At 68.5% G+C, this 10,710-nt stretch overlaps 1 protein-coding gene across 3 annotated transcripts in view; it reads right to left on the reverse strand.

The window, feature by feature from the left end:
* GPSM1 (G protein signaling modulator 1) overlaps window positions 1–10,256 on the reverse strand; it is a 28,916-nt gene extending 18,660 nt beyond the window's left edge. Inside the window, exons 1-4 of one of the 3 annotated variants that reach the window (XM_082696102.1) lie at window positions 9,761–10,256; window positions 1,655–1,876; window positions 816–951; window positions 53–195 (exon numbers count right to left, since the gene is read on the reverse strand). In XM_082696102.1, coding sequence (XP_082552228.1) covers window positions 53–195; window positions 816–951; window positions 1,655–1,875 — 500 coding nt within the window. In that variant the 5' untranslated portion in view covers window position 1,876; window positions 9,761–10,256. Of the gene's footprint in view, window positions 1–52; window positions 196–815; window positions 952–1,654; window positions 1,877–8,671; window positions 8,880–9,760 lie in introns of those variants that run through there. The other 2 variants (XM_082696101.1, XM_082696103.1) reach the window with 2 other exon arrangements.
* Window positions 10,257–10,710: the final 454 nt, after the last annotated feature.

A 10,710-nucleotide genomic window follows, 5' to 3' on the forward strand; every position in this document is an offset into this window, starting at 1 on the left:
GGACACCCCGCGGCCCGCCGGCTCTGCGGGCGCCCCCGCCCACCCCACTCACTCATAGAACTCGGAGGCTCTGCGCAGCGGCTCCCGGACGTCCGGCGGCAGGTGCCCGGGGTCCTGCGCGGCGGTCCAGGACAGCTGCTTGCCCTTGGCATGGTACACGTTGCCGATGTTGTACAGCGCCCTCGCCTCCCCAACCTGAGGGTGGCACCGAGGTTGGGGGACTTCTGTAGACCGGGCCCCCGAGGAGCCCACTGTCGCCGGTCCATATATCCCGAGGCAAGGACCCGGAGGGGGACAATCACCACATCCAGACGCTAAGGTAGGGCCGGAGCCCCAAGAAGGGCTGGGGGTCTCGCGTGTGACCACCGCTCTCTGAGGACACCCCAAGTGACTGAGTCACAGGGGAGGGGTGGCCATGCCTGGTAACGGGCGCCCCTCTGGTCTCTGCTGCCCAGGGAGAGGAAGGGCCTCCCAGCCAGGCCCGGCCCCCTTGAGCTGTGACTTGGGGTGAGTCACCCTATTTCCTTATCCATGCTGATCTCCCAGGGTCACAGAGGGAGGTCACGGAGCAGGACAGTCAAGCGTCCGCACCGGGCTGGGCCCACAGCTTCCCCATCCCCCTGCTGCTGCGCGGCCACGTCTCCCTCTGGAGCCCAGAGCGGGGAGGTCGGTGAGAGGAAGGGCCGACATGGATGTTGGGGGGCCGGGGCCTCTAGCTTGGGCAGGGGCCAGGCCACCCTCCCATCTTCCTCCCACGGGGGCCAGTGTGGGGCCACAGGTCGGGGGTGCCGGCCCCCCAGGAGCCATTGACTGACCTTGTCCCCCTGCTCTTGGGCGATGTCCAGGTGCCTCTGGCAGCAGACGACGGCCTCGTCAAAGCGGCCCAGGACCTTCAGTGTGTTGCCCAGGTTCCCACTGGCCTTGGCCTCCCCCATGCGGTCCCCGATGGTCCTGGAGGGCAGTGGGGAGTGAGCAGCCAGGCTGAGGGCTCCAGACGCTGAGTCCCGCAGGGACGCCGGGCAGGGGTGGGGCTGGCCTGGCAGGACCGGCCCTGAGCCGACTGGGGCAATGCTGGGCAGGGGTCCTGTGCTGGCGGGCGAGGCCCCCTCGGGCAGCCCCCAGGATGGGGAGTCCAGCTGGGGGTCACTTCTCTGCGGGGCCCAGCCTGCAGCTGTCAGGGCCTGGGGGCCGCCGGACGGAGACCGGGAGAGCCGGGGAGAAGGGGGCACCTGGCAGTGTGAGTAACTTTCAACATGCTGGCGGGGTGCGGAGGACACCTGGGGCTCGCTGGCCGGGGAAGGGCCCGTGGGCATGACTGGTGGGAGCCCCGGGGACCTCCACTCCCTCTCAGGGGCCCCCGCTGCTGACTGCACGTGCGAAGGAGGGGCAGAGGGTGGGAGACAAGCAGGGGGGTGTTCGGGGAGGAGAGCAGCTCGAGCCAAGGCCGGGGGGGCTGAGGGAGGGTGGGGACCTGCGGGAGCACAGGCGGTCGCCCCCCACCCCCCCCAGCCGACACACACACACAGTCCCGGAGGCAGGCTCACAAGCGCGGACACACTCGGGCGAGCAGGCCCCAGCCACGCCCACGGGCCGATGGACAGGCTGGTCCCGGTCCCCAGGTCCCCGAGCCCCCGAGGCAGGCGCCCGCGCTCACCGCGCCAGCAGCAGGTCGTGCCGGTGGTACTCCAGGGCCCGGGAGTACTCCTTCAGGTAGAAGTAGGCGTTGCCCAGCTGGCTGTAGATGGCACTCAGCGTCTTCAGGTCCTCCGTGCCCACCTGCACCGCCGCTTCAAAGAACGCCGCGCCCGCCTTGAAGTCCCCCGCCTTGCAGAGACGCTCCCCCTCCAGGGCGAGCTCCAGGCACGAGGCCTCCATCCTGGGCGGAGGGGAGGAAAGTCACAGCCTGCCTCTCACGCGGCCCTGCCAGGGACGCGCGCTTCCACCCTGTCGTCGCGAGGACCACGAGGCCCTCCGACAGCCGGACCCACACTGCACATGTGCGTGCTGTGCCCGGGAGCAGGTGCCAGGGCCGGTGGCACGCCCGTCCCCCAGCTGGCACACCTGTGCACCTCACCGAGGGCATCTCACTGCGCCCCCACCACTACCAGGGCTCAGGGGCTCCGGGCAAAGGCGTGAGTCTGTGACCACAGCAAGGCCTCAGGCCATGGCGGCCAAGCTCCAAACACAGCCTCCCAAGAAGTCTCAGGCGCCTGGGTGAGGGCCACCCCTGGAGCCACATCCCTCCTCCAGGGTGGCCTCAGCAGCCTGGGATGGGCCCTGAGCGTCACCAAGGACAACCGAGGCTCAGAGAGGTTTAGAGAGCTGGCCAAGGCCACACGGGCAGAACCTGACCCCCCCTCATCCTAGAGTACGCCCCGAGCCTCCAAGGTCTCCATGGGGGGCTGCGGGCTCAGGCATCATCTGTTCTCACCTCCCATCCTTGGGGGAGGCATGGCCGCATCGGAGTCAAGGGTCAGCCAGCCCTGGGAGCCGAGGAGCGCTCAGCTGCCCCACGGCCACGACTGCCTGATGGACAGAGGCTCCCCCACCTCGTGGCTCTACCAGGGGAGGACAGGACAGGACCACGCTTAGGATGAACCCAACCCCTGGAAACTGTTCCAGGTTCCTGGCCCATGAAGCCAGCCTGACCCCAAGGGTCCAGAGTTCCTCGTGACAACCTGGGCCCTAGCCGGAGACTGCGCCAGACCCTCCTCCCCTGACCTTTGGGCGGGGGCTTCAGAGAAGCAGGGCCCTGCTCGGCCCCTAAGGTGGGGTCTGGGCCCCCCAGCTGCTAGCCTAGGTCCTGTGGTCCCTGGGTCTTAGACCACCTATCACGGGAGCCTCATGTGTGGGGCCATTCAGTCAGGCCGGCCCTGGCTCGGGCCCTCCTAGCTGTGGGGTCCTGGGCAGGCCACATCACCACTCAGAGCCTTGGTTTCCTCCTCCGTCCTCTTCTGGCTGGTCCTGTGGGTTCCCGGCTCAAGGCCTGGCCCATGGCCCTGCCCTTGGGTGGGAGAGTGGGGCCCCAAGCTGGAGGGCACCCTGGCAGGTGACCGTACATGCAGCCCTGGAAAAGTGGGGGGCACGTTCCGCACGGCCGAGGGCCAACCCCGACGTCCCGGGTCCGGGTCCATGGAAAGCCTACAGGTAACTGAAAATGTCCACACCAAACGGCCCACATGGCCCAGGGCACCTGCCCCTCAGCTTTGTTGGGTTGCGCAGTGGTCAGCAGTTACTGGGGGGAAGCACACGGCTCCCCTCAACCAACCAACAAATCTGTCTACGGCAGTGCTTCTCCACCGTTTGACCAAACCCCCTTCGATACAAACCGTCGCGCCCGGCCCACTTCACCTCTACATTGACAGGAAAACGTGCACTTCCAGCGTTTCCAACAGCACCGCTTACCAAGAGGCAGGGCGCACCTGTGGAGCCCCGAGATGCTGAGCCCAGCACCCCACACCCCATGGGCTCAGAGCTCTCTGCTGGGAAGCCCCCACCTTCACAGAACTGCTTGCCCAGCCTCGAACCCCCAGCATCGGGGCCACTCCTCCCGGGAGGGCTGGGCTCTGGGACCTGGCACCGCCCTGCCCACGCCAGGTTCGAGCCGAGCCTGGGGGGACCCTCCGAGAGCCGGGGGTCAGAGCTTTGGCCTCATACCCGCCCGCTCTGGGAAGGTCCATCCAGATGCCGCACCGCAGGAGCCCCCCAGCGGCCTCCCCTGGAACCGCTGCCATGCGTGGGGCTCCTTAATCTAGGCCTGCCAGGCCTCACCCAGCTGGGCACCAGGCCATGGGACGCCGTGGGCCAACCTCTCCTCCCAAGGGACGTAGTAGCCTCGGGGCTGTGACGCTGCCGAGTCCGGACCGAGCTCACCCTGTTGGCTCTGACTGGGTCGACAGTGAGGAGAGGGGGGGCGGCTGCCCCCAACCCCCGGGCCTGCCTGAACACCACGGTGAAGGAGGATTCTGGTGCAGGAAGGGCCTGGGGCCCCAAGAAGCAGGAGGTGGGGGGTCCACGGAGGGGTGTCAGGCGTGGCCACCCTGAGTCCCAGAGAGGCCAGTCCAATCCTGGCTCCAGGATCGTGAGGACACCCCCTGGACAGGCTGCAGGCAGGGAGTCCGGGCCAGGAGCCCCACCCCCTCTACTGAGCCCGAGAGCCCCCCAATGCCCCTTGACCTCCAGCACCCACCCCCCTGCCCCTGTCACCACCCAGCACACCTCTTCCTCCGCAGGTTACGCATCTTCTGCACGTAGAGCCACAGCTCCAGGCCCACGGGCAGCAGCAGGGGGCGGGGCCGCGGGGCGCCGTACACCACCTTGCACACGGCCTTCTCTGCCAGGCTCAGGGCCACAGGCTGGCCCTCGGCAGAGGCAGCCGGCATGGCGCGGCTCCAGGCCTCCCTCCTGGCCCACCAGCTCCCGGCGCACCTTGGCTGCCAGTCCCGGGGATGCCCCGGCCTCGTGGTCCCCCTGCCTCCACCCACTCCAGAGCGGTGGGCCAAAGGCTCTGGCGTCCCAAGTTCCAGGAGACCCCGGGTCCTCAGGCAGGCTGTCCAGGGCCTCCCGGGGACTGAGGGGGATCAAGGGATCAGGGCAGCTCAGAGCTGGGGATCAGCACCGTCAGCAGGCAGGGCAGGGCCCAGGCGGGGGAGAGGCTTTCTCTGCCAGGCCACTTGCCCAGCTCAGCAACGGGCATGGGGGTGGTAGAGGCCTCCAAGGCTGTGCAGCTCTGGACCACGGGAACAGGAAGGGGGTGCCGCTCTGGGGCTCCCTCTGACCCCGAAACTACCTGGAGTCAGAGCACACGGCGAAACCGAGAACACGAGGGAGGGTGGGAGGCGCAGGGCAAAGACCAGCCCAGGTGCAGGATCTCAGGGCCAGCACCGGCCCTGGGGGCCCTGTTCACTCGGCGGCGGGCTCTGGTGAGGCCGAGTCTCCGGAGGGCCCGGGGCAGGTGAAGACAGGGATGGGGGATCTGGTCCCAGGCTGCCGGCCACACCACGTCCTGCTTCCCAGTGTCCCGACCGAGTAGCCCCACCACGCTAAGGCTTCTGCCAATACCCCCATCCACCCCCCCAGGACCACTCAGCTGACAGGTACAGGGCGGGCCTGGGTCACCGCGTTTTCACCCAGCTCCTATTAACGAATTAGAGCTCCAAACCCTCAGATCAACCCCAGGCCCCCCACTCTGCCTCCCAGGGCCCGCCTGAAGGACAGGCTACCCTCCCCTGTCTTGCCTGAGACCCACCCAGGCTGGCCAGGCCCACATCCCTGCTCAGGAAGAAGATTCCGGAGCCTCTGCCCCAACACCACCTCTGCAGGCCTGTGGGTGTTTGCCCCATCGCCTGGCATGTGCCCGCTGACCCAAGTGAGGGACCGGTCTGCAGCCGCGCTGGGCCGCCCACTCCAGCACCCCTTTGTGGAGCCGACCTTCCTGCCCTCTAGCCTCACGTCCTCCCTGCAGGACTGCCCGGGGCCTGTCCACCGCACAGGCTGTCAGGAGACCCACTTTCGGGGCACGAGAGCCCCTGCAGCTCTGGGCTGGGCTGACGAGAGTTTGCAGAGCTCCCCAGGGCTGTGGCCTCAGCTCCCCGGCAGCCTCTCCCTTCCCTGGGAGGGACGGCCTTCCCACCTGGGATGCGTCGCCCCTCCTTGCAAGGGCCCACCAGGCCGGCGTGCCCAGAGGCCGGACCACAGTGGCCGGGAGGAAGGACACCGTCTGCCTAGCTCCTGCCGCCCGCCCGCAGGCTGACCGGTTAATAAGATGGTTATGGACTCCCCGGTGGCCACCCTTACTCTTTGGCCACATCGCGCCCACACCCTTCCAGCCCCGCCTTGGCATCCAAGACAGCACCCCGCAGAAGCCATCAGCCCAGCCTCACTTGGACTAAACTGCTCTGCTCTCCATCAGGCTCCTGCCCTCACCCACCTGTCCCGCCAGCCTCTGCGGGGTCCTCGGGGGCAGACACCACGGCTGGTCTCCAAGCCAGGCCCCAGCTCCCACCGCACAGGGCTCCCTGGGGGCTGTGTCCCTCTTCCCTCCCTCCTCTGCTAAACGCAGTCACTGTCCTCCCTCTCCAGGGATGTCTGCCCCAGTCCGGGCCATCAAGCTGATGTGCCAGGGCCCCCGCTCACCCCATCCCGCTGCCCCCAAAAGCAAAGCCATCCTGACTCCCTTCCACATGGAGCTTTCGGGACAGCTCAGGGCAGGGAGCATGGTGGGAACAGGAATTGCTGGTGGAGAACATGTGTGTCACCTAGCTTGGGAAAGCGCTGGGGGTTGCGTTTCTAGTGAGCCCTGGGGCCAGGCCGTTAGCCTGCAGATGCCGTGCCACGGCTGGTGCCTGGGCTACGGTGGAAGGAGCCACGGTGGGGACGGGTAAGCTCCTGAGGATGGCCCTGTCTGGCCACCTTATGCTTGGGACCCACGTCTGACAGGGCACCCGACGGTGGGGGTGCTCACCACTCCCCCAGGGCCTCCCCACTTTCAGGGACCTCCTGGCCACCTGCCCCTCCCTTGAACCCTCCTCTCCCAGGCCCTGTCGGCCCCTCCCTCCCCAACCCCTGCTCCAGGAAGGAGCCTCTGCCTCCCCAGCACCGGCCCCTCCCCAGGGCCCCATCTGGGGACTCCTTGGGCCCACAGGCACACTCACACCCCTCTCTGTGTGCATTCCGAGCCCAAGTCCCCCAGACCCCATATCACCAGGCAGGAATTTGGCATGGGAAAGGAGCTGCTGGGGGAGGTTCCCCCAGAGGTGCCCCCGAACGACTGTCTGCAGAGTGGTCAAACCAAACGGCCGCTCAGGGCCCCTCCGCTGCCCTGCCATAGGTGGGCTTCCTGGCCAGGGGGTGGACGACCTCCTGACGCCTTCCCCCCGCCCAGAGGAAGCGCCTCCCTCCTCTCCAGCTAACAGCCCCCACCCGTCCAGGATGCTCCCACACACGCTCCCGACTCCCGCCCCTGCCTGCCGGCCTCCGAAAGCCGGCACCGAGCGGGACCCACCCTGCCCACAGCTGGCTGTGGCCACCCAAACACCCCTGTGAGGGTGTCCGCGCAGGCCCGCAGGAGGGCTTGCGGCAGCGCACCCCAAGTCTGTGCTCGGCTCGTCCCTTCGAGCTCAACTCAGCTCTCGGCTGGCAAGGATGGCCGGGCTCAGGGCCTCTGCCAGCGTCCCCTCTTAGCCCTGTCCCTGCCAAGGACGGCTCCCCCCGTCAGTGTCCTGCCTGGCGTGTTACTGCCGGGCCCCAGCACCGGCCCACACTCCCGACTGCCAAGTCGAGACTGTGGATGTGGACCAGCACGAAAGGGACCCCAGGCTCAGCTGTGCAGGGGATCCTCTAGGGCGGGCCTCCAGTGTCAGCTGCCAGGAAACCCACCCGCACGCCCCTCCCCCTACATGGGGCCCAGAAGCCAGGCCAGGGGGCTCAGCACTCAATCCTGGGACCACACAATGGCGGCTGTGTCTGACCAGTGGCACAGGGACCAAGGTGGGAGGAGCGGCAGACCTTTTCACTCACCACCAGGGCCTCATTCTGCACTTTGGGGGGGGGGGGTACCGAGGAGGGGGGTGCGTAAAACAGGCGTTTGCTGCTGACACACTGGCCAGCTGGGGCTGGAGAATCCTCTTGGGCAAGGCTGGGCCCCTTGAAGGCCCAGCATCTGGGGAGGCCGCCAGGTCCTAGGAATCATGGTGTCCGTCCAAGTCCAAGCTGGGGACCCGTCAGGCGCCCTGGAGGCAGCCAGTCCAGCCCCTGCCTGGCACATGTGCCGACTGTACTGGGCCCCCGGCATCCCTGGCAGAGTCCATCCCCCTGGGAGGACCTGGTGCCCACGTGCTCGGGCACCTGGCATTGCCGTGCAGGACGCCCTGGCCCGGGGTCAGCAGGCAGGCACGCCCGCAGGTGTCAGCTCAGAAAGCGCGGGCCGCCGGCCTCCATGCAGGGGCCCGGAGGCTGGAGCCTTCTCAGGCAGACACACACCCCACCCGGCTGGCTGGCTCTGCAGCCTGGATTCCAGCCTGTGGTCCCCTGAACACAGATTCATAGTGGGGCCGTGGGGACAAAGCCGGGTTCCTTCAGCCATGCTGCCTCCAGAGAACCCAAACCGCAGTTGTGGGGAGGTGGTGCCGGGCTTGGGAGGGAGCTCCTGGCGGGCCCCCTCCACACACCTGCTGGGCCAGGCTGCCCAGCTGTCAGGAGCGCAGCTGGGAAGCTGAGGGTCTCCCTCCCACTGTCCCAGGGCAGGGGGCGGGGGCGGTCCAGCAAGCAGCAGCCCACCCCAGCCAACAGACCATCCTGACCACTGGCTAATTCTGGCGACCGAAGGGCACCAGCCCCCCCCCAGTGCCCCCCATCCCTGCATTCCTCCCCCCCACGCCCCCCACCCTTGTGGGCACCTCCCCCACCAGGTGTCTCCTTCCTCTGCATCTCCTCCTTCACCCCGGTGCCCCCTACCCCAGGACCCCGTCCTCCCCAGTCCCCGCCCCCGCGGGCGCCCCCACCCCTGCACCCCTCCTCCCCCGCGCCTCCACCGCCGCCAGCCCGCAGGGAGGGCGCGTCTCCGCCACGTTGCGCGCCCACCGCAGCCTTTGTTCCGGGCCTCCCGCCTCCTGCCGCCGGTCCGGCGCGTCCCGCTCGTCCCCGCAGGCCCCCACCGGTCTGCCCAGCCTACCTGGAGTAGAGGCGCCGGGCCGGGCCGGGCAGCTCTTCCGCGGCGGGCGGGGCCGGACCGGCCATGGGGCTGGGGTCGCCGAGGGCCGGGGGCGCACGCCCCCCCCCACCCCGCTCGCGCGCCGCCCTGCGCCTGTCCCCGTCCGCTGTCCGCCGCCCACCGTCCACCGTCAGTCCGTCCCTCCGTCGGTCTGTCTGCCCGCCCGCGGGAGGCGCCGAGGAAGTGATGCGCGCGGGGCGCCGCCCCTCCCGCCGTGGCCGTGATGTCACCGCCGCCCGCGAGGGGAGGGGGCGCGGACGGAGCCGCGGGTCCCTCCCCCCCCCGCGCGCGGCCCCGGGGGAGGGGGCGGGGCCTTTGATCATGAGCCTCTGCCCCCCAGGACCCCCTCTCTCCCCAGCTCGGGGCTAGGGGGGCACGGGGGCAGGGGCCTGGCTCTGGGCTCTTCTTCTGGGACCCGCGGGGCGCCTGGGTGTCCGTGCAGCCCTGCCGGCCTCCCCACCCCCACGCGGGGGGCGTTTGAGGCCTCCTTGCCTTTATTTGGCAGGCGGCCAGCCCCCCTTGCTAGTCCCCTGCCTCCCTCATGTCCAGCTCCAACATGCCCACCCCCTTCTCAACTGGCAGTGGGTGCTGGCCCTGGGGTGACCCTCTGCCTGCCTTAGAGACAGCCGGGAAGCTGATGGGAAACACTGCTCCATGCCCCTGTCTGACTCCCCTGGTCCTACAGAGGGGGCCTGGGATCTGCACTCACCACGACCTGTGTGGCCTGGCCCCGGGAGCCCCTCACCCTGCTGTTTCTTACTCCCCAAACCTGGGATCACCGCCTGGGCCTCAGCCTCCGGACCATGGTCTCACTTGTGAAATGTGAGTGCAGGGATGCTGCACCCACGCCCCCCACTGCCACTGCCCTCCTGTGTCCCCGCTGGGCCCCTCTGTGGGTGCCTGCGAGCCCGGCCTGCTGACACCTTACACCTTACCCTGCGGCCTCCCACTCTGGGCTCTGCAGGGCTTTCGGGGCCTTTCCCCAGGGCAGCGCCTGGGGGGAGGGGGTGCGGGCACGCAGAAGGCCCCTTGGGCACACCTGGGTCTCACCTGGTTCTGTCCTGCGGTTCTCAGTCCCAGCTTTCCTGGTGCAGCCAGGGGACTCCGGACCCTGGAAGAGTGGCTGAGGCCCAACGGGACAGCAACAGCTCTGGGAGCAGGAAGCGGCCACTTTCCCAGGAGAGCTGCCCTGAGGTCAGGGAAATGCCAGGGCCTCCGGCGGGACCCTCAGCCCACTGGCAGAGGCCAACGGCAACAAAACTAAACAGAAGATAGAAAAGAGCCTGTTGGCCCGGGGCTAGTTTGTTTTTCCTACGGAAGAGAGGCAGCGGGAATGAGAACCATCTGTGCCCGAAGCCTTGGCGGCCTGGCAGCTCATCCCACTCGCCCTCCCCCGTGACCACAGGAGCTGGGCAAGGCCTCGCTCCCCGGCTGGGGCCAGGCTGCTGGCTGGGGGGGTGGGGGGGCTGTGGGCGGAGCCACCACCCTTATCTGCTACAGCCCCAGGCCTGCGTCCTTGGGGTGCCTCCCGAGCGGGCGTCACTCTGAGGCCGGGGCCCCACCTCTGCCAGACCGGAGCTCAGCGTCCCCAGGAGGCTGCAGCTGCTAGCTCCTGTGGGTCCCCTGGGTCTACAGCCGGGGGGCCTGGTGCCAAGAAGACCCTCAGAGCGACGGGATGTGAATGGCAGAATGGGGGAGAAATGTGCGGCCACCGTAGCGGTCACTGCGGGGAAGGCACCTTGTTTTCCTTCCTGGAAACAGGCAGACTGGGGAGCCAGGGGCCCTGGGCTGGGAGAGTCGCTGCTTTATATCAGAGCTTCCTGGGGGAGCCGGGACCCTCTAGGGGTGCTGTGCGGTGAGCTGGTCCACAGCTCAGGCTGCCAGGCCAGGCAGGACTGCCCCCATCCCCTGCACCGGGTCAGCTGCCATAAGCTGTCCTTCTCTGAGCCCCAGTTCTGCCACGGGAATAGGGTTCAGTGGCTCGCTCCTGCAGGGACCGT

The sequence above is a fragment of the Mustela nivalis genome, assembly GCF_964662115.1.
Source record: "Mustela nivalis genome assembly, chromosome: 13".
In the NCBI taxonomy this organism is placed as follows: Eukaryota; Metazoa; Chordata; class Mammalia; order Carnivora; family Mustelidae; genus Mustela; species Mustela nivalis.